Genomic DNA, 27,191 nt, shown 5'->3' with positions numbered 1-27,191 from the left:
TGTAAAGGAAAAAAGTATGTGTGTCAGGAACATATACACGCGTGTGAATATATTTTTCTTTTTCAGAGCCATTTCAAAGTAAACTTTAAATTTCAAGACAATGTCACCTTAAAATATTTCATCACGCATCTCCTAAGAATTCATTTTCCTAAATAACCATGATCTTTATCACATTAAGATAATTAACAACATATGTAATGTGCAGTGCATATTCAAATTTCATCAATTGTTTCGAAGATGTTTTACAAACTTTTTTCCAATCCAGGTTCCAATAAAAATTAATGTTTCCCTATACGGTAATTGTCCTGCTTTTTGTTTTTCAAGGCATGGACATTAATTGTCCAGTCTATTGGTCTTATATAACGTCAGGTCTACATTTCTATTGCTTCCCTTTCTTAGCCTGCCAGGCACATCCATTTTCCAAGGCTGCGAAGGTTAAGGGAGTGCCAAGATGGGTCCAAAAACCGCTGTCCCGAAGATCCCCTGACCCTGCGCCAAGGATAAATGACTCAATGTGTTGCGGTTTTCCTTTCCAGGCTGTTCCTGGGAGGCAGGATGTGTCCCAAATGGCTGTAGCCAACTCCTAGCCCAGCTCGGGCTAGCCAGAACTGATGCTTCTGTTTTCTTATTAGCGGTCTAATACTAGTCATCTGGGAAAGGGACAGAAGCAGCCACAGCAGCCGGAGAACGGGACGGAAGCGGTGGAGCCTTAGGGCGGAAGGGGCGGGACGGAGTGCGAGGGTTCTCCCGCCCTTTCCGGGAGTCAGTTAAGTGGCGGGAAAACCTGCTCCTGAGGCTGCATCCTTCTGTCCCAGGTGTTTCCTCTTCGCGCGAGTCAGAATGGAGAAGCAGCCGGGAAAGCAAGCGGCCACGGAGCCCCCGGACTCCGGAGCGGGAGGCGGGGAAGGCGAGCCACCACAGGTCGCCGGCGCCCAGGCGGCGCGTCCCGAGGACCGCTTGACCCTGCTGCTCAGGTTGTTGTCCCCTCTAGCCGGGATCCAAGCTGGCTTCGTGGCCGAGAGCCCCGCCCTTTGTTCTCAGGGTCCCGAAGGCTTTGAATTCTGAGTTGATCGCTTATTGCCTGCGTCACTACGTCATTCAGCTGAGCTTCTTAAGCCTCCTGCGTCATCTTCGAAAAAGGGGAGGGTTACACCTTAGTGAAATTGCGGTGGGGGTTAAATGTGACACTCAGAGGCAAGCGTTTAGCATAGTGTCCTGAGCCCTACGGAGCTGTAATTTCCCATCCTTTTCTCCTGCACTCAAGCCCCGATATGCAGTCGGGTTGTGAAGTGTCTCTAAGGCATTTTTAGCTACATAAAAAATGTCCTGTCTCTTTGTTTTACGGTTATGACCCTTTTCTTTCTTTTTTAGATTTTATTTATTTATTTGTCAGAGAGAGAGAGAGAACACAAGTAGGCAGAGCGGCAGGCAGAGGCAGAGAGAGAAGCAGGCTCCCCGCTGAGCAAGGAGCCGGATGTGAGACTCCATCCGAGGACCCTGGGATCATGACCTGAGCCAAAGGCAGCGGCTTAACCAACTGGGGATCATGACCTGAGCCAAAGGCAGCGGCTTAACCAACTGAGCCACCCAGGCGTCCCAGTTATGACCGTTTTCAATTCAGAAGCATCATTTGTTTTATTTCCTACCAGGAGCGTGATGTTTATTCTTTTTCACTCAGTGGGGTGTGAATTTTATTGTGGCCCCTCAAGCGAAGGATAGTTTTTATGTCTTTAAGTGGTTGGGTCAAAAAAAATTCCTGAAAGAATATTTAATAACACGTGAAATTATATAAAATTCAAATTTTGGTGCCCTTAAGGAAAGGTTTTTTGTAACACAACTTTCCTGCTACAGGGTCTGAGTTGAATAGCTAAAGTAGAGACCGTGTGAATCACAAAGCCTGAAATATTTGTTTGGTCCTTTACAGGGAAAACAACAACAACAAAATATTCTAAGTCATAATAAGGGGATTTTTTCCTCCCTCCCCAAAGAATTGTAACTGTATTTTAGCTTTACTACTGCTTTGAAAGGTCTTGGCTAGTAAGCCTCACAGTCTCAGTTTAAAAAATTCCCTCCTGGGGCCCCTGGGTGGCTCAGTGGGTTAAAGCCTCTGCCTTTGGCTCAGGTCCTGATCCCAGGTCCTCGGTTGAGCCCCTGGGGCTCTCTGCTCAGCGGGGAGCCTGCTCCCTCTCCACCCTCCCACTTGTGATCTCTGTCAAATAAATAAATAAAATCTTTAAAAAATAAAAATTCCCTCCTGCCTACAACATAAAATTCTAAAATATTAAAGATATAGGATCACCTTTTTCATATTAGCTAAAAAGGAAACTGTTCTTACAGTGTGTTTTAAAATGCTAGCCTAACTTCTTAACCTGTAAGAAATTCTTTCCATTTGGAATTTCAAACATAAGGAACTTAAACCATAGAGGTTTAAAAATCTTTGTAATGTCACTTAGCTACTCATACAGGTCTCAAAATCATATAGATCTCAAAATTATAGAGCAGTTTCAGAATTATGAAACTACCGGGGCACCTGGGTGGCTCAGTGGGTTAAGCCTCTGCCTTCGGCTCAGGTCATGATCTCAGGGTCCTGGGATCGAGCCCCGCATCGGGTTCTCTGCTCGGCAGTGAGCCTGCTTCCCCCTCTCTCTGCCTGCCTCTCTGCCTACTTGTGCTCTCGCTCTCTCTCTCTCTCTGTCAAATAAAAAAAAAAAAAAAAAAAAAAAAGAATTATGAAACTACCATGTAAATGTCCAACATCTTCTAAGTATAATGTAATAACTAGTTAGGATTTTACCCATAGCTTTTCTACTTATTTTATGTATGATTTTTAATTAAGTACAAGCTTAGGACAACTAAGAAACTATGAATTATCTATTTAAGAGTTAATATATTTGTTACTTTTGTTACTTTTCTGTATCTCCTAGGAGTGTTACAAACTGTTTTTAAATTTGTTATAATGTTTGCAATTTTCACCATTTTGATGTGTTTCTTCTTTGTGTAGCCCATATTTCTTGAGCGTGACATATTAATAAATTTTAAAATTAGAAATTTAACTTTTCCTCATAGTTGCTATATCCCCACCAGAGTCCATTTTGCATCTTTCTCTGAGGCCTTTTTTTTTTTTTTTTAATAAGGGATTTTATTTTTAAGCAATTGGCACACCAATGTGAGGCTCCAACTCATAGCCTGAACTGAGCCAGCCAGGCCCTGCGCCCAGTAAGATTTGAGCATAGTTGACACAATGTTACATTAGTTTCGGTGTATAACTTGATGATTTGAAAAGTTTAGGGGTGCCTGGTGGCTTCAGTCAGTTAAGGATCTACCTTTAGCACAGGTCAGGATCCCAGGACCCAGGGATCCATACTGTTTTCCACAGTGACTGTACTAATTTACATTTCTACCAACAGTGTAGGAGGGTTCACTTTTTCTCCACATCCTGGCCAACTCTTGTTGTTTTTTGTCTTTTTTATTTTAGCCATTCTGACAGATGTGAGTGATAGCTCATTGTGGTTTTTATTTGCATTTCCCTGATCATTAGTCAGATTGAGCTGCATCTTTTCATGTGTCTATTGGTCATCTGTATATCTTTGGAAAAATGTCTTTTCAGGTCATCTGCCCATTTCTTTCTTTTTTTTTTTTTTTTAAGATTTTATTTATTTATTTGACAGACAGAGATCACAAGTAGGCAGAGAGGCAGGCAGAGAGAGAGAGAGAGAGAAGCAGGCTCTCCGCTGAGCAGAGAGCCCGACACGGGGCTCGATCCCAGGACCCTGGGATCACGACCTGAGCCAAAGGCAGAGGCTTTAACCCACTGAGCCACCAGGCACCCCATCTGCCCATTTCTTAAACAGACTGTATGTCTTTGGAAAAATATCTCCAGGCCATCTGCCCATTTCTTTTTTTTTTTTTTTTTTTTAAGATTTTATTTATTTATTTGAGAGAGAGACAGTGAGAGAGAGCATGAGCGAGGAGAAGGTCAGAGAGAGAAGCAGACTCCCCATGGAGCTGGGAGCCCGATGTGGGACTTGATCCCGGAACTCCGGGATCATGACCTGAGCCGAAGGCAGTTGTCCAACCAACTGAGCCGCCCAGGCGTCCCCATCTGCCCATTTCTTAAACAGACTGTTCTTTTGTGTGTTTTTTTTGGTGTTGAGTTGTTTAAGTTCTTTCTATATTTTTGATATTAATCCTTTATAAAATAAATGATTTGCAGATATCTTCTCCCATTCAATAGATTGTCTTTTCATTTGCTAGGCAAAAATTTCTTAGTTTGATGTAGTCCCAAGAGTTTATTTTTGCTTTTGTTTTCCTTGCCTCAGGAGACATATCTAGAAAAATTTTGCTATTGCCAATGTCAGAAATTACTCCCTATTTTTCTAGTAAGATTTTTATGGTTTCAGGTCTCTTGTTTAATTCTTTAATCCATTTTGAGTTTAGTTTTATGTATGGTGTTAGAATGTAGTCCAATTTCATTCTTCTGCAAGTGGGTGTTCATTTTTCCCAGCACCATTTATTGAAAAGACTGTCTTTTCCTCATTGTATATTCTTGCTTCCTTTATCATAGATTAATTGACCATATAAATGTGGGTTTATTTCTAGGGTCTCTATTCTGTTCCATAATCCATTTGTCTGTTTTTGTTCCAGTACCATACTGTTTTGATCTCTACAGCTTTATAGTATATCTTGAAATATGGAATAGTGATAGTTCAGGTTCATTCTTGGTTCTATAGGATTGCTTTGGCTATTTTGGGATCTTCTGTGGTTCCATAAAATTTTATTTTATTTTATTTTAAAATTTTATGTATTTATTTGAGAGAGACTGTGAGCGTTGAGAGAGTACAAGCCAAAAAGGAGAAGCAGACTCCCTGCTGAGCAGGGAGCCTGATGCAGGATTCAATCCTAGGACTTTGGGATCCTGACCTGAGGAGAAGGCAGATGCTTAACTAACTGAGCCACCCAGGAACACCCCCCCACCACCACCACCATACAAATAGTAGTATTGATTGTTGTAGTTTAGTGAAAAAATGCTGTTGGCATTTTGGTAGGCATTGCTTTGAAACCATAAATTGCTTTGGGTAATATGGACATTTTTGCAATATACTTTTAACACATGACATGGAATATCTTTCCTTTTGTTTTTGTCATCTTCAATTTCTTTCTTCAGTGTTTTATGGTTTTGTCATCTTCAATTTCTTTCATCAGTGTTTTATGGTTTTCAGGGTACAGGTCTTTCACCTCTTTGGTCAAGTTGATTTTTAGGTATTTTATTCTTTTTGGTGCAATAGTAAATGGTGGTGTTTTTAAAATTTCTCTTTCTATGACTTTGTTATTAGTATGGAGAAATGTTGCTGATATCTGTGTTTTAAATTTGTGTACTGCCACTTTACTGAATTCATTTATTCTAATACATTTTTTGGTTGAGTCTTCAGGATTTTATGAGTATAGTCTCATGATGTCTGCAAATAGTGACAGTTTGACTTCCCTACCAATATGGATGCCTCTTATTTCTTTTTCTTGTCTGGCTGCTTTGGAGAGGACTTTCAGTACTATGTTGAATAAAAATGGTGAGGGTGGGAATGCCTGGGTGACTCAGTTGATTAAGCATCCATCTCTTGGTTTGGGCTCAGGTCATGATCTCAGGCTCATGAGATCGAGCCTTGTGTCAGGCCCCACACTGAGCGGAGAGTCCAATTGACTCACAAATATTGTACTACCCTTGTATCCCAGATTAAATCCTGTGATTATGGTGAATGATTTTTTTCAATGTGTTGTTGTATGTGGTTCACTAATATTTTGTTGAGGATTTTTGCATCTATGATCACCAGGGGTATATTGGCCTATAATTTTCTTTCTTTCTTTTTTTTTTTTTTTCAGATTTTTAAAATTTATTTATTTGACAAAGATCACAAGTAGGCAGAGAGGCAGGCAGAGGGAGAGAAAGGAGGAAGCAGGTTCCCCGCTGAGCAGAGAGCCCGATGCGGGGCTTGATTCCAGGACCCTGAGATCACAACCTGAGCCAAAGGCAGAGGCTTTAACCCACTGAGCCACCCAGGCCCCCCTGTAATTTTCTTTTTTTGTTGTGTCTTTGTCTGGTTTTGGTATCTGGGTAATGCTGGCCTCGTAGAATGTATTTGGAAATTTTCCTTTATCTTCTGTTTTTTTTGGGAATACTTTGAGAACAGGTGTTAACTCTTCTTTGAATGTCTGGTGGAATTCATCTGTGAGTCCATCTAGTCCTGGAGGTTTTGGTAGGTTTTTTTTGTTTTGTTTTGTTTTGTTTTGTTTTTAAGATTTATTTATTTATTTGAGAAATAGAGAAAGCATGAGCGAGAGGGGTAGAGGCAAAGGGAGAGTGAGAGAGATTCTCAAGCTGACTCCATGCTATATTTATTGAAGATCTCACTGAGTTCTTCCGTTCTTTTCTCCAGCCAACTGAGTGTCTTTACAACCATTACTTTAAATTCTTTTTAGGATTACTGTTTAGTTCTGTTTCATTTAGTTCTTTTTCTGAGTTTATTTTTCTTGTTCTTTCTTTTGGAGCATATTCCTCTGTCTCCCCATTTTGCTTGAGTTTTTGTGTTTGTTTCTATAGAAAGGTAAACAGCTATTTCTCCTAAACATAATCTTGTGTATGGTGTCCCTTCTGCAGACTGTGTATGGTTGGTGACTTTAGCTGGCTGGCTGTAGCTGTAGCTGTATATGCTAGATACTCTTTTAAACTGTGGCACGTTTCCATCTCTCTTCTTTTTCTTTTTGTTCTCTTTATCTTTGGTTATTCAGTAGCTGTGCAGTCAGCCCTTAGTTTTTCAGGAGGAATTGTTCAATTAATAGATGTAATTTGGTGTGTCCTGTGGAGGAGGACAAAGTTTTTCCTTCAACCCCATCTTCAACTGGAATTCTCTTTATACCCGCTGTAAATAAATCAGGCCAAACTAGAAGACACATTGCTGAGTACTTACACTCATTTTATTGCATAAACTTCTGAAAAAGGTGAGTTGGTTTATAATATAGTAGTGAGTAAATCCTCTATAAATATATGACTTTCTGGGGCACCTAGCTGGCTCAGTCAGTAGAGCATGCAACTCTTGATCTTGGGGTTTTGACTTTGAGCCCCATGTTAGGAGTAGAGTTTACTTAACTTTTTAAAAAGTATATGTGTGTGTGTGTGTGTGTGTGTGAGAGAGAGAGAGAGAGAGAGAGACTTTCTGTTTTCTTTATGCTTTCAGGCTGCGAGCACAGACAAAACAACAACTCTTGGAATATAAATCAATGGTTGATGCAAGTAAGTATTTTCATTTTCAGATAAGATTTTGTGAGCTTGGTGAGGAACAGCATTCTAAGAAAATCAATTTTACAAAAAGTTATTTATTTAGGGAATGGGAGTGTCAGCATAATGTGGTACAATACTATATAAAAAAGTCAAAAACCACGATTGCCCTGTGCCTCAGGAACTTGTTAGGAATTCAGGAAATAGATGAAAAAACCCTAAATAGTAGTGCAAGACAGTTTAGTTCTTTTGATCAGAGAATTGGGAAATTTCTGTGGGAAGGAATCATAGGACTTGATCATGAATAGCTTAGAGATTAAATTGGTGGATCAGATGATTGTTAAGTGATCCAAGATCTATACGTTGAGAAATACTTTAAGATAGGAATGAGGGGCAGAAGGGAGATCATCTTAAAGAAATGAATGATAATTTCCATTTTAAACACTGAAAAAATGAATATATTTTTTTAAAGATTTTATTTCTTTGAGGGTCACCAGGCTTATTCAGTCGGTTCTGCCTTTGGCTCGTGTCATAATCTCAGGGTCCTGGGATTGAGCCCCTTGTGAGGCTCCCTGATCAGTGGGGGTCTGCTTCTCCCTCTCTTCCCCACTCATGCTCTCTCTCACTATCTCTGTCTGTCTGTCTCTCTCTCTCAAATAAAGTCTTTTAAAAAAAAAGATTTGAGGTGCATGGTTTGCACAGTCGGTTAAACGTCTGCTTTCAGCTTGGGTCATGATCCCAGGGTCCTGGGACTGAGCCCTGAGTGGGGCTCCTTGCTCAGTGGGCAGTCTGCTTCTCTTTCTCCCTTTGCCTCTCCCCTGGCTCATGCTTTCTTTCAGTCCCCCCAAGCCCACCCCACCCCCCAAATAAATAAATAAATAATCTTTTCTTTTTTAAAAGATTTTATTTATTTATTTGAGAGAGACGAGAGAGAGCATGAGAGGGGAGAAGGTCAGAGGGAGAAGCAGACTCCCTGTGGAACTGGGAACCTGATGTGGGACTCGATCCCGGGACTCCAGATCATGACCTGAGCCAAAGGCAGTGACTTAACCAACTGAGCCACCCAGGCATCCCAATAAATAAATAATCTTAAAAAAAAAAAAAAGATTTTATGTATTTGAGAGAGGCAGAAAGCACAAGCAAGGGGAAGGATAGGGGGAGGGGCAGAAGGAAAGGGATAAGCAGATTCCCTGCTGAGCTCAGATGCAGGGCTCAATGCAGGACCCTGGGATCATAACCTGAGCCTAAGGCAGATGCTTAACAGGATGAACCACCCAGTCACCCCTGAAGAGATGTAAATTTATCTTTTAAGATCTAGAAGGCTTAAGGAGCAAGAGAGTACTAAAATAATGGTTTAGCTCTCCTAAAGTAATGGCCATTATTGCAACCTAATTTGTTAGCTTTTGAATTACAAAGATAGGTTTTGGTGAGTCTTTCTATCTCTGTGAAATAGGCTTAAAGAATAAAACCAAAACTTTAGGTTGAATCAAGAATTATGGAAAACCTGAAGGGGCCACATAGATGACTTCAGTCACTTCACCTGAATACATATTTAACTTAGGAACTTTTCAGACTGCTCACATTCTGTTATAAGGCCATAGATCCAAAGGCAGTTCTAGTGTGTTGTCCATCTGATACTTCAGGTTTTCTAAAGTCTTTTTATGCAAAACAAGAACAACAAAAAATAGGACTATGAAATGAGCCCCCTGGCCTCTTTTCTGCTTAGTAAAACTAGTAATTTATGAAACTGGGATATGAAGCAGGTCTTCTTGCCTCCAAAGTCATGACCTTACATTATATCAATAATGCTTCCATCAAAAACTATCAGTATGGGGGCACCTGGGTGGCTCAGTCGGTTGAGCATCTGCCTTGGGCTCAGGTCATGATCTTGAAGTCCTGGGATTGAGTCCCACATTGGGCTCCCTGCTCAGCAGGGGGTCTGCTTCTCCCTTTCCCTCTGGTTCTCCCTCCAGTTTGTTCACTCTTTCTTACTCTCTCAAATAAATAAATAAATATGCTTTTAAAAAAGATCAGTAAAATGATTATACCATTAAGGTACGTTCTTCCTAGAAGCAAGAGATTTCCATTTATTTAGCATCCTTTTTAAAATTTGATAGTTGGTCTTATTAAATTTTAGCCATTCTAATGAGTATGTAGTGTTATCTCAAGTGGCTTTAGTTTACATTTCCCTGATAACTAATGATATTGAATATCTTTTCATGTGGCTATTGGCAATTAATATATTTCCATTTATGAAGTAGATCTGTAAATCTACTTTAATGAAGTGTTAAAATCTTTGCCTATTTTTTAGTTGGATTGTTAATCTTATTGAATTTGTGTTCTTTGTTTATAAATGTAGGTATTTTTTTCAGATATCTATATATATATAGATAAGGTGTATATTTATAGATGTAGGTATCTATTTATCTATAGAGATATAGGTATCTATGTATTTACTTATATATTTAGCAGGTATTTTCTCCCAGTTTGTTTCTTGCCATTTTTTTTTTAAGATTTTTATTTATTTATTTATTTGACAGACAGAGATCATAAGCAGGCAGAGAGGCAGGCAGAGAGAGAAGGAAGGGAAGCAGGCTCCCTGCTGAGCAGAGAGCCCAATGTGGGGCTCAATCCCAGGACCCTGGGATCATGACCTGAGCCGAAGGCAGAGGCTTTAACCCACTGAGCCACCCAGATGCCCTTGCCTTTTTTTTTTTTTTAAGATTGTTTTATTTTTAAGTAATCTCTACATCCAACATGGGTCTCAAAGTTACCACCCTGAGACCCAAGAGTTACAAGCTCTACTGACTGAGCCAGCTACGTGCCCAACTTGCCTTTGTTTTTTAACTATCTTTTGAGGAACCGAAGGCACCAATTTGATGAAGTGATTTTTATCAGTTTTTTTTTTTCTTTTGTGGCATATGATTTTAAGTTCTCTCTAAGAAGTCTGTGACCACTCCAAGGTCACAAAGATTTTCTCCTTTGTTTTGTTCTATAAGGTTTAGGGTTTTATGTTTAACATTCAGTTCTGTGATCCTTTTTGAGTTAATTTTTGTGTATATGAATTCATTTTTTCCCCTATGGAAATCTAATTTTTCTAGTACTATGTGTTCAAAAGACTTTCCTTTCTCCATTATATATGTGTGGGTCTATTCCTGGGCTTCTTGCTCTGTTCCCGTGAGGTATTTGTCTGTACTTATAATAGTGCCACACTGTCTTGATTACTGTAGGTTTATAGTAAATCTTGATATCAACTCCTATAAGTGTTCCAGTTTTGTTCTTCTTTATCAAAATAGTTTTGACTGTTCTAAGTCCTTTGTGTTTTTATATGCATTTTAAAATCAGCCTGTCAGGGTGCCTGTGTGGCTCAGTGGGTTAAGCCTCTGCCTTCAGCTCAGGTCATGATTTCAGGGTCCTGGGATCGAGCCCCTGCTCAACGGGGAACCTGCTTCCCCCCTCTCTCTCTGCCTGTTGCTCTGCCTACTTGTGATCTCTGTCTGTCAAATGAATAAATAAAATATTTAAAAATAAATAAATAAAAAAAACAAAATCAGCCTGTCAGTTTCTACAGAAAATAAAGTGAGAATTTTGATTGGGATTTGATCGTGATCTATAGAACAATATTGGGTAGATTGTTTTTTGGGTTTTTTTTTTAAGATTTTACTTGTTTATTTGACAGTTTGACAGACAGAGATCGCAAGTAGGCAGAAAGGCAGGCAGAGAGAGAGAGAGAGGAGGAAGCAGTCTCCCTGCTGAGCAGAGAGCCCCATGTGGGGCTCAATCCCAGGACCCTGGGATCATGACCTGAGCCAAAGGCAGAGGCTTTAACCCACTGAGCCACCCAGGCGCCCTGGGATAGATTGTTTTATTAGCCATATTGATTCTTCTAATACCTATACATGATATATTTTTTTTCAGTATTTGAACATATTCGGTGTAGACGTCGTATGCATATCTTGTTAAATTTATCCTTAAGTATTAATTTCCAATTTTTTTTTTCAGATTTATTTATTTTTGTGAGTGAGAGTGTGAGTGGGTGAAGGGAGGGGGCACTGGGAGAAGCAGAATCCCCACTGAGCAGGGAGCCCTATGCAGGAATCAGTTCCAGGACCCTGGGATCATGACTTGAGCCAAAGGCAGACTCTTAATGGACTGAGCTACCCATGCACCCCTGATTGTTTTTTCCTAACATAAAGACTTACAGTTGATCTTTCTGACATTGCTCATGGTACTATTTTACTCCTTTTTTATTTTACATTATTCTCAAACTGCTCTGTCCAATATGGTAGCCACTATCTCCATGTGACAATTGAACACTTAAAATGTGATTAGTCCTTGAGAGGGCCAATAAATGCAAAATACAGAAGATTATAAAATATTTCATTAGTAATTTTCTTTCATTTATTTTTTTGAAAAAATTTTATTTATTTATTTGAGAGAGAGAATAAGAGAGAGAGCATGAGAGGTGGGAGGTCAAAGGGAGAAGTAGATTCTGCTGAGCAGGGAGCCTGATGCGGGACTTTATCCTGGGACTCCAGGATTGTAACCTGAGCCGAAGGCAGTTGCTTAACCAACCGAGCCACCCAGGTGCCTCTTCATTAGTAATTTAAGATTAATTACATGTAAAAATATTTTAGAGCTATCGAGTTAAAATAAGTCACACTGAAATATTTTCACTTGCTTTATAATAGTATAGAAACTAAAGGTTAAAAATTAAATATTTGGTTTGCATTTATGGCTTATATTATATTTCTGTTGGACCACACTCTTCTAAACTATTACTAACTTCAAAAAATTTTTTATTTGTAGCTGAAGAAAAGACTCCAGAACAAATCTTGCAAGATAAGCAAATTGAAGCGTATGTCATATCTTTGAATTTTGTGTTTTTTACTAAGATTTGGTATTATCACCCTTCTTACACCATTATTTTCCTTTTTCCTTTTCTTTATTTTCCAAGTAATTTTTCATGCTTGTACTGAGAAGTTGTTGATATGGGAGATAGACCTAATATGTACATCAGTGACCACAGTAGCACTTTTGGCATTCCCCTTCACAAGATAATTAGTTGAGTACCTCGGAGGCATCTCTTTACCAAATCTAGAAATGCATCAGTGTGGGGGAACCTGCAGAATAATTTTATCTAAATAGGGTCATTTTACTTTTTTCAAAGGTTTACTTCTTTTTTCAAAGGTTTACTTTATATATTTTTCAATATTCAATGACTTTTTTTGATATTGCTGAAATTTTTTTGTTCATGCTTCTTTGACAGTAAAATTGAAGACCTGGAAAATGAAATTGAAGAGGTGAAAATTGCTTTTGAAATGAAAAAGCTTGCATTAGACAGGTAATTATTACAGTCTAGGTATAAGCATTGAGAAGTCAGTGCAAAACAGGTATGACTTGAGGTGGAGGGAATCTTTTAATTAGTCTAAATGAGATTAATCAAGTGATAATGATCATTAGATAATAGTTACACAAATTTTAAGCCCTGAGAGAAAAGTTACATCATTCATTGATACCTTCATTTGAAGTAGTTACATGAGATTGACTTAATAAAATGTCAGTCAAGGAAGTTGAAGGGTGAACTTAAATCCCATCCAGTGTTTCAAAGGATTACATGGATTCAGTTACTACAGTAACTATTAATCAAGTAAAAGAATTGTTATCAAGTTTAAAGATACACACACACACATATTTAAGATTTTATTTTATTTTATTTTTTAAAGATGTTATTTATTTATTTGAGAGAGAGAGAGAGCATGAGAGGGGAGAAGGTCAGAGGGAGGAGCAGACTCCCCGCAGAGCTGGGAGCCTGATGCAGGGCTTCATCCCAGGACTCCGGGATTACGACCTGAGCCGAAGTCAGTGGCTTAACCAACTGAGCCACCCAGGTGCCCCTAAGATTTTATTTTTAAGTAAAACACCAATGTGGGGCTCAAACTCAGCCCCAAGATCAGGAGTCTCATGCTTTACTGATTGAGCCAGTCCGGTCCCCTAAATACATTTTTGATATAGGTTTTGCATCTGTATTTTAAAATCCATTGAACAAATATTTGAATGCTTACTATGTCTTAAGCTTTGTGGTAGGTGTTAGTATGCAGCTGTTAATAAGAGAAACATGATCTCTTACAGACCTGTGATCTGAATTAATGATCTCCATTAAGTGGATGACTTTTAAAATTACTTCCTGTGTTTCTGGGCTTCTCAGATGAATTTCTTACACATTTAATTGAAAAGTAGTTAAAGTCCTCTTTATTGCTTCTAGCAGTGAACATGTTTCTGTATTCTCATAAGCTGGCTCATTATATAGATTATATGTATTTTTTTATTAATTCATTTTAAGTAACTCTTTGCCCTACTTGGGGCTTGAACTCATGATCCTGAGATCAAGTGTTGCATGCTCTCTGGACTGAAACAGCTAGGTGCCCTAGATCATTTTTTTGTTTGTTTAAAGATTTTATCTATCTATTTGACAGAGAGAGAGATCACAAGTAGGCAGAGAGGCAGGCGGGGGGGGGGCGGGGAAGCAGGCTCCCTGCCAAGCAGAGAATCCGATTTGGGGCTCGATCCCAGGACCCTGAGATCATGACCTGAGCCGAAGGCAGAGGCTTAACCCACTGAGCCACCCAGGTGCCCCATAGATCATTTTTTTTTTTTAAAGATGACTTCAGAGCTATTAAGAGATCTTATTTTAATGAATTGAATTTTTTTGTGTGTGGCAGAAGGGAAGAAATTAATATTGTTAAGTTGATTGCCTTTTCATTATTACTTATTAGCTATTTGGATATAAAAGTAATTTATGCAGTTTGTTTTTGTTTGTATGAATGCATATTTTAAAGTTTACGTTCAGGTATGGCTTTGTATTCCCTAACTCCATGTTAGGCCTAACCTGGTCTCTGTAGTGCCTTAATGGTTCCTTCTGGCCCTGCACCAAAGTGGATGGCTTGGAGATCAAAGCTCAGGTTGATTTCAAGTCTTATTGGTCCCGCAGCCTGGCAGCACACAACCACAGACAGCAGCCCTTTCCATCTTGTTATTTTCCATTTCTGTGATTTATTTATCAAAGTATTTCCCATACAATAGTGTTTATAAACCTACTTATAGTTTAGGTTACATTTAAAGAAAAATCAGGGGTGCCTGGGTGGCTCAGTTGGTTAAGCGACTGCCTTCAGCTCAGGTCATCGTCCTGGATTCCCGGGATTGAATCCTGGGATCAAGTCCCACATCAGGCCTGCTCAGTAGGGAGTCAGCTTCTCTCTCTCTGACCCTCCCCCTTCTCATGCTTTTTCTCACTCTCAAATAAATAAAATCTTTTTAAAAAAATCAATCTTTAAGTTGTATATATACATTTTTTCTTTTCAATGTACACAAATATTATCCATGTTTTATAATGCCAGCTTTTTTCCCTTGCATTGTAGGATGCAACTTTCGACTGCACTTAAAAAAAACCTGGAGAAAAATAACCCCAGGACTAGGTATGTTTGTTTTTTTCTTTTTCCTTTTTTTCTGAATTTGTTAGGGCTAAGAATAAGAAGGGATATCTGCATAATGACTTTAGTTTTCTGAATTTTTTAAAATTAACTGTCAGTGTCATCCATCTTTATCTGGGGAATAAGAAAAGTGATGGCATTTTTGGCCTCTGCAGCATTATAATTTTTAGAGTCCTACTGACATTTGGTTGGATTGCAACACTAAGAAGCAACGGAGATTTTTAGCCAGACAGTCTGATGAGTTTGAAGGAAGATTTTGAAAGTTTACTTTTGTTCAGTATTTACTATAAAACAGAGATAGAGCTGCCTCACTTACCCAATAACCAGGAATTGGGTTATCGAGACAGGAAGTATATGCGTCATTTTTCAGTGGCAGAAATGAGCTTGTATATGTAAACTATTTGGCAAGAAATATAAAGTTAAAACTCTGGCAGTCAAGGTTCTATATAATATGGTCCTTTGTGTCTGGCCTCAGGGGCCTTACCTATGCTTTTATATCTCAAAGCTCTAAAAAATCTTGTGATAAAAGATCTCCTGGAGTGCCTAGGTGGCTCAGTCAGTTGAGCATCTGCCTTTGGCTCTGGTCGTAATCCCGGGGTCCTGGGATCGAGCCCTACATCGGGCTCCCTCCTGATTGGGAGACTGCTTCTCCCTCTCCCTCTGCTACTCCCCCTTCTTGTGCTCTCTTTCTGTCAAATAAATGAATAAAATCTTAAAAAAAAAAAAAAAAAGATCTCCTACCATATCACCGGAAAAGTGTTAAGATGCATCTGGATACTTCCTTTTTCTGGGTGTCTTAGTTCAGACTGATAATGTATTCTCCCCATATTCCATTTAACTCCAGGATTAGATAAATCCTAAAATATGAATTTGGGCCCTCTAACGATTGCTCTTCCATAAAAGGTGAGCTTTAAAAAGATTCCTTTTTTTTTTCTTTCAAGATTTTATTTGAGAAAGAGAGGACAAGCATAGAGAGCTGCAGGTAGAGGGAGAAGCAGGCTCCCCACTAAGCAGGGAGCCCGATGTGGGACTCGATCCCAGGACCCTGGAATCATGACCTGACCCTTAACTGACTAAGCCACCCAGGTGTCCTGAGCTTTAAACATTCTTGAATTAAAGAGGTACAGGAGAAATTGACCCCCAGAAAGTACAGAAAGGCCAAACAGGCTGAGGTAGTTTCTTTAGCAAGTTTTAAGTTTACAAACCAGTATAGCTATAACTAGTAGAAAATGAGTTTAGTGTTCCCAGGTCTTGCAAAGATTCACATTTTCAGCCTCCTCAACAAAATCCTGCTGCATGAAGTGTTTCTCATGCCTGGCGGATATCAGAATAATTAGTACACAGTGATCACATTGCTCGTCCCATTCCAAACCTGTTGACTCAATCTCTGAGTCCAGATGGGCATGATGGGGGTAATGTGGTGGTCTGCATTAAACATCCTCCCAAAGGGTAGTGGAACTTTAGAAATATAAGAACCATTATTCTTACCCAGTCTTACTTTATACTGTTTGGCTCCAGCTATGTCAAGATAGGTAATCTAGGTAATTACTTCATGTTCTTAAAGATTCAAGAATTTCCCTTGTGCTACTCTGTGCACAACTCTTTCATTACTGGTTGTGATGAAACCATACTTTAGTTGTGGTTTCATTTTTCTCTTTCAGCAGATTCTTTCCTCTTGGTGTTTTACTTTGCTTTATATTCCTGGTGTCTACACAGGTCTTAGGATGTAGTAGTACTCAGAAATATTTGTTGAAGACATGAGGGTAAGAAGCATCTTGAATATTCGTTGAAACTATTCTATATGATGCTATCTGTAATAGTGAATACATATCTTTATACATTTGTCAGACCCAAAGAATGTACACCATCAAGAGTGAACCCTATGAGGCGCCTGGGTGCCTCAGTGGGTTAAGCCTCTGCCTTCAGCTCGGGTCATGATCTCAGGGTCCCAGAATCAAGCCCCGCATCGGGCTCCCTGCTCAGCGGGGAGTCTGCTTCCTCCTCTCTCTCGGCCTGCCTCTCTGCCTACCTGTGATCTCTGTCTGTCAAATAAATAAATAAAATCTTAAAAAAAATAAAGGAATGAACCTTAATGGGCTTTGGATGATAACAATATGTTAATGTAGATTCATCATTTGTGATGAGTGGACCTTTCTGGTAGGGGATGTTGATAGTTGAGGATGCTGTGTGTGGTGGGGGACAGAGGTATATGGGTTTGCATTTCAGTTTTGCTATGAACCTAAAACTGCTCTAAAAAATAAAGTCTGTTTTTCATTTTTTAAAAATTTTTTTAAAAGATTTTATTTATTTATTTGATAGAGATCACAAGTAGGCAGAGAGGCAGACAGAGAGAGAGAGGGAGGCAGGCTCCCCGCCGAGCAGAGAGCCCAACACAGGGCTTGATCCCAGGACCCTGAGATCATGACCCAAGCTGAAGGCAGAGGCTTAACCCACTGAGCCACCCAGGCGCCCCTAAAGTCTGTTTTTTAAAAAAGCAACTCATTAGCATGTTATTAGGGCTTTTTCTCCAAAATAGGAGATTTTTAGAAATGTTCCTACATGCTTAAATTTCACATTTTTTTTTAATTGTCTGTGACTTTCTATTGAAGGATAAGTAAATTCCATGAAAGGAAATACATAGCAATTGATTTTGTTCATTAATGGTATTTATTAATTATTTTTAATCAGGGTTAAAATCATTTTTTTATTCCTTTTCAGCGTGCTCATGGATAACATGAAACACGTATTAAAGCTAAACAAATTAATAATGAAATCACACCAGGTAACTGCATATTGGGCTGCTTATGCATTTTCATGATTTCAGTGTCTTGTTGCTGGCAACTGTATTATGTGTGATTATACAAGATTCCCAAAGATTACTGGTATGATTGGAATTCACTGTTCTTAAGTTTTCTTTTTCTCATAACTCAGTTATTTCTGTCTATTGTGGCTAATTATTTACTTAAAATTTAAGCTACTGTCCTTTTTCTTTTTTGGTATGGAAATAAAGGGATTGAAAACAGGAGGTTTGGAAAACATGGGTAATAGAAAAAATTCAGTGATGTATTATAGGTTTATTCTTAGGTAATGCACCTTAATCTTTTTATTTTTAATAACAGGAATCTTGGGATTTGGAGGAAAAACTACTTGATGTTAGAAAGAAGAGATTACGTATGTAGAACAGTTTTTTTGTTTTGTTTTTTGCAGAAAACATTTTTACTTACTGTGGAGATTGATAAGGCCAGTTACCTCAGCCATTGAGAAATTTCTTAATTTTCAGATTTTCTTAAAATTTTACACATAGCATTTTTAAAAGTAGTATATAAAATGTTCACTTGATTCATTTTTGTTGTTTTAGAACTTTAAATCACAAAATTAATATATTCTCACGAGAGAAAAATCAAATGATATAGAAAGTAAATGTGAAACCCATATTTCCTTCCTGTGTGACCACAGTTAGGTATATATCATTCCAGTACTTTTTCGATGTCCATGTAAACATATTTATACATACATAATTTTATTTTATTTTTTTAATTAACACATAATGTATTATTTGTTTCAGGGGTACAGGTGATTCAACAGTCTTAACACAATTCACAGCACTCACCATAGCACATAACCTCCCCAATGTCCATAACCCAGCCACCCTATCCCTCCCACCCACTGCACTCCAGCAACCCTCTGTTTGTTTCCTGAGATTAAGAGTCTCTTATGGTTTGTCTCCCTCTCTGGTTTCATCTTGTTTTTTTTTTCTCCTCTATTTCCCTATGGGATCTGCCTTATTTCTCAGATTCCACATATCACTGAGATCATATGATAATTGTCCTTCTCTAATTGACTTATTTCACTTAGCATAATACCTTCTAGTTCCATCCACATCGCTGCAAATGGCAAGATTTCTTTTTGATGGCTGCATAATATTCCATTGTATATATATATACCACATCTTCTTTATCCATTCATCTGTTGATGGACATTGAGGCTCTTTCCATAGTTTGGCTATAGTGGACATTGCTGCTATAAACATTCAGGTGCACATGCCCCTTCAGATCACTACATTTATATTTTTGGGTAAATACCCAGTAGTGTGACTGCTGGGTGGTAGGGTAACTCTATTTTCAACTTTTTGAGGAACCTCCATACTTTTTTCCAGAGTAGCTGTGCCAGCTTGCATTCCCACCAATGGTGTAGGAGGGTTCCCCTTTCTCTGCATCCTTTGGATCATCTGTCATTTCCTGAATTGTTAATTTTAGCCATTCTGACTGGTATCAGGTAGTATCTCACTGTGGTTTTGATTTATATTTCCCTGATGTCAAGTGATATTGAGCACTTTTTCATGTGTCTCTTGGCCATTTGAATGTCTTCTTTATACATACATAATTTTAAATTATCATTTGATACATATAATTCTACAGATTTTTAACTTAACATGAGATGGCTTTTTGCATTGAAATTATTGAAACTTTTAAAGTAATAATACACATTTTCAGTAGAATTTGGAAACAGAAAAGTATACTTAGGGAAAGTAAAATTTTTAAATTTACTATCAAGATATAATCACTCTTCAGTGGTTCTTTTTGTTGTTGTTGTTAAAGATTTTTATTTTATTTATTTAAGAGAGAGAGTGCTCACACTCACAAGAGAGCACAAGCTGGGTGAGGGCCAGAGAGAGAAGCAGGCTCTTCGCTGAGCAGGGAGCCCATTGTGGAGTTTGATCCCGGGACTCCAGGATCATGACCTGAGCTGAAGGCAGCCATCTAATCAACTGAGCCACCCAGGTGCCCACACCCCTTTTTTAAAGATTTTATTTTTTTGTTTATTTGAGGGGGAGAAGGCATGAGCAGGAGCAGGGGAAGGAGCAGAGGGAGAGAGAGAATCTCAAGCAGGCTTCATGCTGATTGAGGAGATAGGTGTCGGATTTGATCTCACAACCCTGAGATCATGACCTGAGTAGAAATCGAGTCAGACACTTACCTGACTGAGCCTCTCAGGGGTGCCTTCAGTGCTTATTTCTTATCTAATAAAATTGGCCTCATTTTATTCTATGTTGTAAATTGCCTTTTTCATTTAATAGTATGGGCATGATTTATTGTTTTTATATATTACACAGATTTGCTTCTTTGTAAGTAATCTCAGGGTCAGAAATAGTTCCAGTCATCTGATCTAATCACCCTTCGGATGTTCAATGTTTTTCCTTGAATTCCAACCTATTTTTGATCCATTAATATCAAGGAACCAAGCTCCTGGGACACACCTATTTATGTTTTGAGATACTTTAATTCTTAGAACCTTTCAGGAACTACAGGAAATGGTTGATGATGTGTTTATCGCTGGAGAAGAGAATCTCTTAACTGGAAATTTATCTTGTTGATATGTCATTTTTGTAAATAAAGGAGGAAAAGGTATTTCCTTACATATATCTTCTGCCTTTCTTTTGGCAACCCTGAGTAAGTTCTCTTTAACATGGTGTCACTTCAAACGTAAGTAGACAGGTGTCATTATAATGCAGGACACGGCTAAGGATAAAGTTAAAATACTGGTATTTTTCATCACGAAAGTCATTTTCAGATCAAAATGGATTTGCAACTTAAAATGATGCTTATTAAATATTTTCTCTTGATATAGTCAGGAATTGTTCTGCTTCACAGTTTCTCCAGATTCTTGTTTGTAGGAGTTGTTCAATAATGTATTTTTTTTAACCTGATAGAATTAAAACAAGCTTCAGAAAGTAAGCTTTTAGAAATACAGACTGAAAAGAACAAACAAAAAGAGGATTTGGCTGTTATGGAAAATTCGGACAAGATAAAGACCATACAACAAAACCTGCAGATGGAGATACAAATTACTACAGTTATTCAACATGTGTTTCAGGTAACATTTATATAAGGAAAGTAGATAAATAACTTTTTAAAAATGATTGGTTCTGGGGCACCTGGGTGGCTCAATGGGTTAAAGCCTCTGCCTTCGGCCCAGGTCATGATCCCAGGGTTCTGGGATCGAGCCCCACATCCGGCTCTCTGCTCAGTAGGGAGCCTGCTTCCTCCTCTCTCTCTGCCTGCCTCTCTGCCTACTTGTGATCTCTGTCTGTCAAATAAATAAATAAAATCTTAAAAAAAAAAATGATTGTTTCTGTTCAGATTTACTTTCAGTTAGTCTTTGATCCTGAAAAAACATGAATTCGATACTAAATATTAGTCTGTTTATGTATATTTCAAATTTGTATCTATTTAATGTTTAAGGCTTTGACTTTTCATTATGATTAGAACTTAGGCATTTGTAAGTGTAATGACTTTAGCAGCTTTGTGGAGACAGGTATAATGATGGAAAGCATTAGAACTTAAACTTGGGAGGTAGGGGAAAACATGGATGCAGGTAATGGAAATCTAGAATTATGTTCCATACTGCAACTTAAAAGTTGTGAACCTTGAGCAAATTATTTAAGTTTTCTAAACATTAGTTTCCCTATTTAGAAAGAAAGGTTGTAAAACCTAAAAGATAATTCATGTTAATCTGTTCAGCATAATGTCTGGTCCAAGTAAATTCTCAATAAATGTTGGTAGTTATTAGCATATTACCTCTTAAATTTTATGTGCTCCTTTATTCTGGAGGGTTTTCTTTTCTTTTCTTTTCTTTTATATTTTATTTTTTTGTCAGAGAGAGAGTGCAAGAGAGCAAACGCACAAGCAGGGGGAGTGGCAGGCAGAGGGAGAAGCAGGCTTCCTGTTGAGCAAGGAGCCAGATGTGGGACTCTATCCCAGGACCCTGGGATCATGACTGGAGCTAAAGGCAGATGTTTAGACGACTGAGCCACCCAGACATCCCAGTTCTGGAGGGTTTTCATTACTTTTTTGAATTATAAAATGTCTCAAACTGATGAAATGAAATATTTATATTACTAGATTCAATTAGGAAGATACACAGTTAAAACTGCCCATTATGTGTAAAGCAAATATTTATTATGTGTAAAGCATATCCTTGTAGAATATGAGTTCTTATAGCTGACCATAAGAAATTCTTCTTCAGGTCTCTTTTTATTTTAAGATTTTATTTGTTGGGGTGCCTGGGTGGCTCAGTGGGTTAAAGCCTCTGCCTTCGGCTCAGGTCATGATCCCAGGGTCCTGGGATCGAGACCCGCATCGGGCTCTCTGCTCAGCGGAGAGCCTGCTTCCACCTCTCTCTCTGTCTGCCTCTGCGTACTTGTGATCTCTGTCAAATAAATAAATAAAATCTTAAAAAAAAAAAAGATTTTATTTATTTATTTAAGAGAGAACACAAGCAGTGGGAAGGGAGAGTAGGGGTAAAGAATCATAGGCACACTGCACACTGAGCACAGAGCCATCATGGGCTCAGTCTAATGACCCTGAGGTCCTTACCTCAGCCAAAACCAAGAGTCAGTTGCTTAACCGTCTGAGCCGCCCAGGCTCCCCTCTTCATCAGGTTTTAAACCTACCTTTTAGTAGCAGTAGGTTACTCTATTAGGAGTAAGGAAGTCCCTTAGACTAACCTCCAGTGGAGAATTGCATCATAAATACAGGATCATATTAATTTTCTTTGGCATACTTTTCTTCCTACTACTTTTTGAGACTTCTATTATTTTGTCTTTCTTAGCTTTTATTCATATCCTCTTAGCGTTAATTTTGATGTAATTAAATCATTGCTTTGTTAAGCAGAACACAGCTTTGGCTACATTAGGAGCTCCTGCCCCTAATGGGTTCAGTCATACTTGAATGCTTACTTCCCCTTGCGTTTGTAAATTTAATTGGATTTACATACACCAGCCCTATAGCAAGAATGTGCCATGTGTAAGCCATATTTTTAAGTATTTTTATATATAACAATATAACACTTAAATTCTAAAATCTATTTGAACAGAATTTGAATTAGTAACTTGGTATCATTGAGCCATAGTTTTTCTATTTAAATAAATAGGGCATAATAGTTTATGGTTAAACTGTTTTTCACTATAGAAGTGCAAAATGACTGAACCATAGCTGCAGTCTTTTTCCTTTAATTTAGAATATCACTGTAAACATCCCAAAAACTGATGAATCCAAAAAAAATTGTTGTAAGCATTGTAAATATTCTCTAGAATTATGAGAATCAAGTATGAAACCTTACTGAAGTGGAAATGAGGATACAAGAATGTATTTTTTCTTTTTTAAATAGGTTTTACTTATTTATTCATTTATTTGAGAGAGAGTGAACGTGCATAAGTAGGAGGAGGGGGCAGAGGGAGAGGGACAGAGAATCTCAAGCAGCAAACTCTGCCCTGAGGGAATGGAGTTGTGTGTGTGTGGGCACACGCGTGTGCAGGGGTGGGGTGGGGGGGGCTCTGTCTCAATCCTACCAGATCAGGACCTGAGCCAAAACCAAGAGTCAGACCCTTAACTGATTGAGCCAACCGGGCCCCCAAGAATATGTTTTTTATAGAGTAGATGCCCATACCTTATTGGTAAATATTTGATAACATTAGTGAAGGGGGGGCGCCTGGGTGGTTCAGTTGGTTAAGTGTCTGCCTTCAGCTCAGGTCCTGATCCCAGGGTCCTGGTATTGAGCCCACCCCACATAGGACTCCCTGCTCAGCAGGGAACCTGCTTCTCCCTCTCCCTCTGTTCCTCCCTCCTACTTGTGGTCTCTCCCTTTCTCTCTCAAAAAAATAAATAAAATCCTTTTTAAAAAAATTATTGTAAGAATTTTTAAAAATCTTGCTAAATTTGTAATCGTACTTATAACTTTAATATAAATTTTTTTCTTTTTTATTACAGAACCTTATTTTAGGAAGTAAAGCCAATTGGGCAGAGGATCCTGCTTTTAAGGAAATTGTTCTACAGCTTGAGAAGAATCTCACCATGATCTAATAAGAATTCTGTTTTGTCATTTTTTGCTTTAATCTTGATATGTCATTTAAATAGCAAATTTCAAGTAAAATTTTTATTTAGTATTCTCGGAACTAATATTGCAAACTTTTGTAGCTTAATACTATAACATGGAATTTGTTCTTTCAAATATATTAATTAAAGTGACTGGCATTCTCTAAAAGAATCTGAAAGTCATAGCCTGGCAAGGGTCCCAAAAGACATCTAATTAAGCTTTCCACTGAATGTGGACATTTTTTTAACAACATTCCTGGCAGTCCCAACTCATTTGGAAAACAACTTTTTTTTTCCTTTTTCTTTTTTTCTCTTCTTTTCTCTCTTCCTTTTTTTATTCTTTTTAGTTTAAAGTTTTTATTTAAATTCCATTTAGTTAACATACAGTGTAATATTAGTTTCAGGAGTAGAATTTAGTGATCCATCACTTACATTTGACACCTCAGTGCTAATCACAACAAGTGTCCTCCTTAATACTCATCATCCATTTAACCCATCCCTCCACCCCCCATTATTTGGAATACTTTTGTACATTTGTCAGTCAACTAAAATATTTGAAAAATGAGAAAGAGTATCCATATCTTGATGTTTTTTCAACTATCAGTTGTATTGATATATATAGCATTGTAAATGATATAGCATGGTATAAGTTGAAGGTATACAATGGGTTGATTTTGACCACCATGGCATTAGCTCACATCTCCATCAGTCACATAATTATTTCTTTTTTGTGGTAAGAAGATTTAAGATCTTAGCGACTTTCAAATGTACAATAAGGTATTTTTTTTTTAATTTTTAAAGATTTTATTTATTTATTTGACAGACAGAGATCACAAGTGGCAGAGAGGCAGGCAGAGAGAGAGGAGGAAGCAGGCTCCCTGCTGAGCAGAGAACCCAATGCGGGGCTCTATCCCAGGACCCTGGGATCATGACCTGAGCCAAAGGCAGATGCTTTAACCCACTGAGTCACCCAAGCACCCCTACAGTAAGGTATTCTTAACTATAATCACAATGCTATGCATTCGCTCTCCAAAAACTTACTCATCTTCTAACTATATTTTTGTATTCTGTGAGCAACATCTCCCCAAGTCCCCCACACCCCATCCTTATCTTTATTTCTTTTCCCATCTACATCTTTATTTTTTTTTAATTTTTTAAAGATTTTATTTATTTATTTGACAGAGAGAGAGAGCACAAGCAGGGGAAATGGCAGGCAGAGGGACAAGCAGGCTCCCTGCTGAGCAAGGAGTCAGATGTGGGGCTCCATCCTAGGACCCTGGGATTATGACCTGAGCCAAAGGCAGACAGTTAAACAACTGAGCCAACCCTATATCCCCCATCCACATTTCTTTAAACAGAAACCCAAATAAAGCACCTCAATCTTGAAAACAAAAAAGATAAAACGTACCTGAAATGTTAAGGCTTGTGGTTATTATAGAGTAATTGTGACTTTTTAATTTTGTATTTCTATATCACATATTACTTGTATAAGTTAAAAAGTAAAAAGAGTAAATGTTACTCTGTCTTATTAAAATATAGAACTTGGGGGGATGCCTGGGTGGCTCAGTTGGTTAAACAGCTGCCTTCGGCTCAGGTCATGATCCCAGCATCCTCGGATCAAGTCCCACATCGGGCTCTTTGCTCGGTGGGGAGCCCGCTTCTCCTTCTGCCTCTGCTGCCACTCGGCCTGCCTGTGCTCACTCACTCTCTCTCTCTGGCAAATAAATAAAATCTTTAAAAAAAAAAATAGAACTTGGGGCGCCTGGGTGGCTCAGTGGGTTAAAGCCTCTGCCTTCGGCTCAGGTCATGATCCCAGGGTCCTGGGATTGAGCCCCACATAGGGCTCTGCTCAGCGGGGAGCCTGCTTCCTCCTCTCTCTCTGCCTGCCTCTCTGCCTACTTGTGATCTCTATCTGTCAAATAAATAAATAAAATCTTTTAAAAAAATAAATAAATAAATAAAATCTTAAAAAAAAAAAAAAAATAGAACTTGCTCAGGCACCTGGCTGGCTCAGTTGGTAGAGCATGTGACTCTCATGTACTTGTGAGTACAAGCCCCATGTTGGGTTTACAGAGTACTAAAAATATATAAACTTAAAAAAAAAAACAACAACAAACTTGGAGCACCTGGGTGGTTTAAGCCTCTGCCTTCGGCCCCAGTCATGATCTCGGGGTCCAAGGATAGAGCCCTGCATCGGGCTCTCTGCTCAGCAGGGAACCTGCTTCCCCCTCTCTCTCTGCCTGCCTTTCTGCCTACTTGTGATCTCTCTGTGTCAAATAAATAAATAAAAACTTCAAAAAAAAAAAACTTGCTATCTTTTATAGTATCCCATCCCTTTTTAGAGAAAGCTCTAGTTTGAATTCCTTATTCAAATAATTGAATATTGAAATAAATTGAGTTTGGAGCTGTTGATCACTTTTATGGACAATGTAGTATTTTCAACATTCTTTTTCTTTTTTAAAAGATTTTTTTGACTTATTTGAGAGCAAATGAGTGGGGGTAGGGGCAGAAGGACAAGGACCCTGAGATCATAACCCAAGCTTAACTGACTGAGCCACCCAGACACCCTTCAACATTTTTTTAAGCTGGAAGTTCAACCAACTGACCTACTCAGGCCACCCCAATAAGTTACATTTTTCTTGGGGTGCCTGGGTGGCTCAGTGAGTTAAAGCCTCTGCCTTTGGCTCAGGTCATGGTCTCGGGGTCCTGGGATTGGGCCCCGCATGGGGCTCTCAGTGGGGAGCCTCCTTCTCTCTCTCTCTCTCTTTCTCTCTCTCTCTCTCTCTCTCTCTCTCTCTCGGCCTGCCCTCTGCCTACTTGTGATTTCTCTCTGTCAAGTAAATAAATAAAATCTTTAAAAAAAAAAAGTTACGGGCGCCTGGGTGGGTCAGTGGGTTAAGCCGCTGTCTTTGGCTCAGGTCATGATCTCAGGGTCCTGGGATCGAGTCCCGCATCGGGCTCTCTGCTCATCAGGGAGCCTGCTTCCCTCTCTCTCTCTGCCTGCCTCTCTGTCTACTTGTGATCTCTGTCTGTCAAATAAATAAATAAAATCTTTTAAAAAAAAAAGTTACATTTTTCTTACAGAAAAGCATTATTCTGGAAAATACCTTCCTGATGTAAAGATTCAGCATCATCTAAAAATCTTTTTGCATTTTCCTGGGATTTTCTTATCCTTTGTATTCCCTTCTAAAGCCCAAACCTGAGACAGAAATTTCATTAGTCAGTTTTTCCTCAAGTGCTGAACAATTCCCTGGCTTTTAACAAACATTTATATCTCTCTTGGATCCATAGTTTGGCTGATCATTGGAGGACCTGAGGAGCATCCACTGTCTAAAACGTTCTCATAGTTAATGTGGCAAAGTCAAATTACACAAGCACATTTAAAGTGTCTGGAAGAGGTGTACATTATTTCACCAAGGCTCTGTTCACCAAGCCAAATCTTACTGTGACAGGAAAGTATACTTCCACAGTAGGGGAGTGCTGGGTTTCAGAATGGGCGCAAGAAAATGGACATTTGTAAAGAATACAGTCCACTACAGTATACAGTCTTGGTCTTAAATA

At 38.6% G+C, this 27,191-nt stretch overlaps 1 protein-coding gene across 1 annotated transcript; it reads left to right on the top strand.

The window, feature by feature from the left end:
- Positions 1–782: 782 nt before the first annotated feature.
- CENPH (centromere protein H) lies at positions 783–23,983 on the top strand. The gene is made up of 9 exons (XM_032849249.1): positions 783–974; positions 7,227–7,282; positions 12,077–12,125; positions 12,537–12,611; positions 14,686–14,742; positions 17,476–17,539; positions 17,877–17,928; positions 20,468–20,631; positions 23,526–23,983. The coding sequence occupies exons 1-9, from the start codon at positions 841–843 to the stop codon at positions 23,616–23,618; spliced, it is 744 nt and encodes a 247-aa protein (XP_032705140.1). The 5' UTR covers positions 783–840; the 3' UTR covers positions 23,619–23,983.
- The last annotated feature ends 3,208 nt before the right edge of the window (positions 23,984–27,191 follow it).

Source organism: Lontra canadensis, unplaced genomic scaffold (genome assembly GCF_010015895.1).
Source record: "Lontra canadensis isolate GAN:19392208 unplaced genomic scaffold, GSC_riverotter_1.0 scaffold4, whole genome shotgun sequence".
NCBI classification, from domain to species: Eukaryota; Metazoa; Chordata; class Mammalia; order Carnivora; family Mustelidae; genus Lontra; species Lontra canadensis.
This window is presented reverse-complemented; position numbering and strand designations above follow the sequence as displayed.

Excerpts from the sequence above, each read along its gene's own strand:
- CENPH (XM_032849249.1), top strand. The coding sequence starts at position 841 with ATGGAGAAGCAGCCGGGAAAGCAAGCGGCCACGGAGCCCCCGGACTCC. Across the intron at positions 7,283-12,076 it reads TAAATCAATGGTTGATGCAA|CTGAAGAAAAGACTCCAGAA; the intron begins GTAAGTATTTTC and ends TTTTATTTGTAG. Across the intron at positions 17,540-17,876 it reads TAATAATGAAATCACACCAG|GAATCTTGGGATTTGGAGGA; the intron begins GTAACTGCATAT and ends TTTTAATAACAG.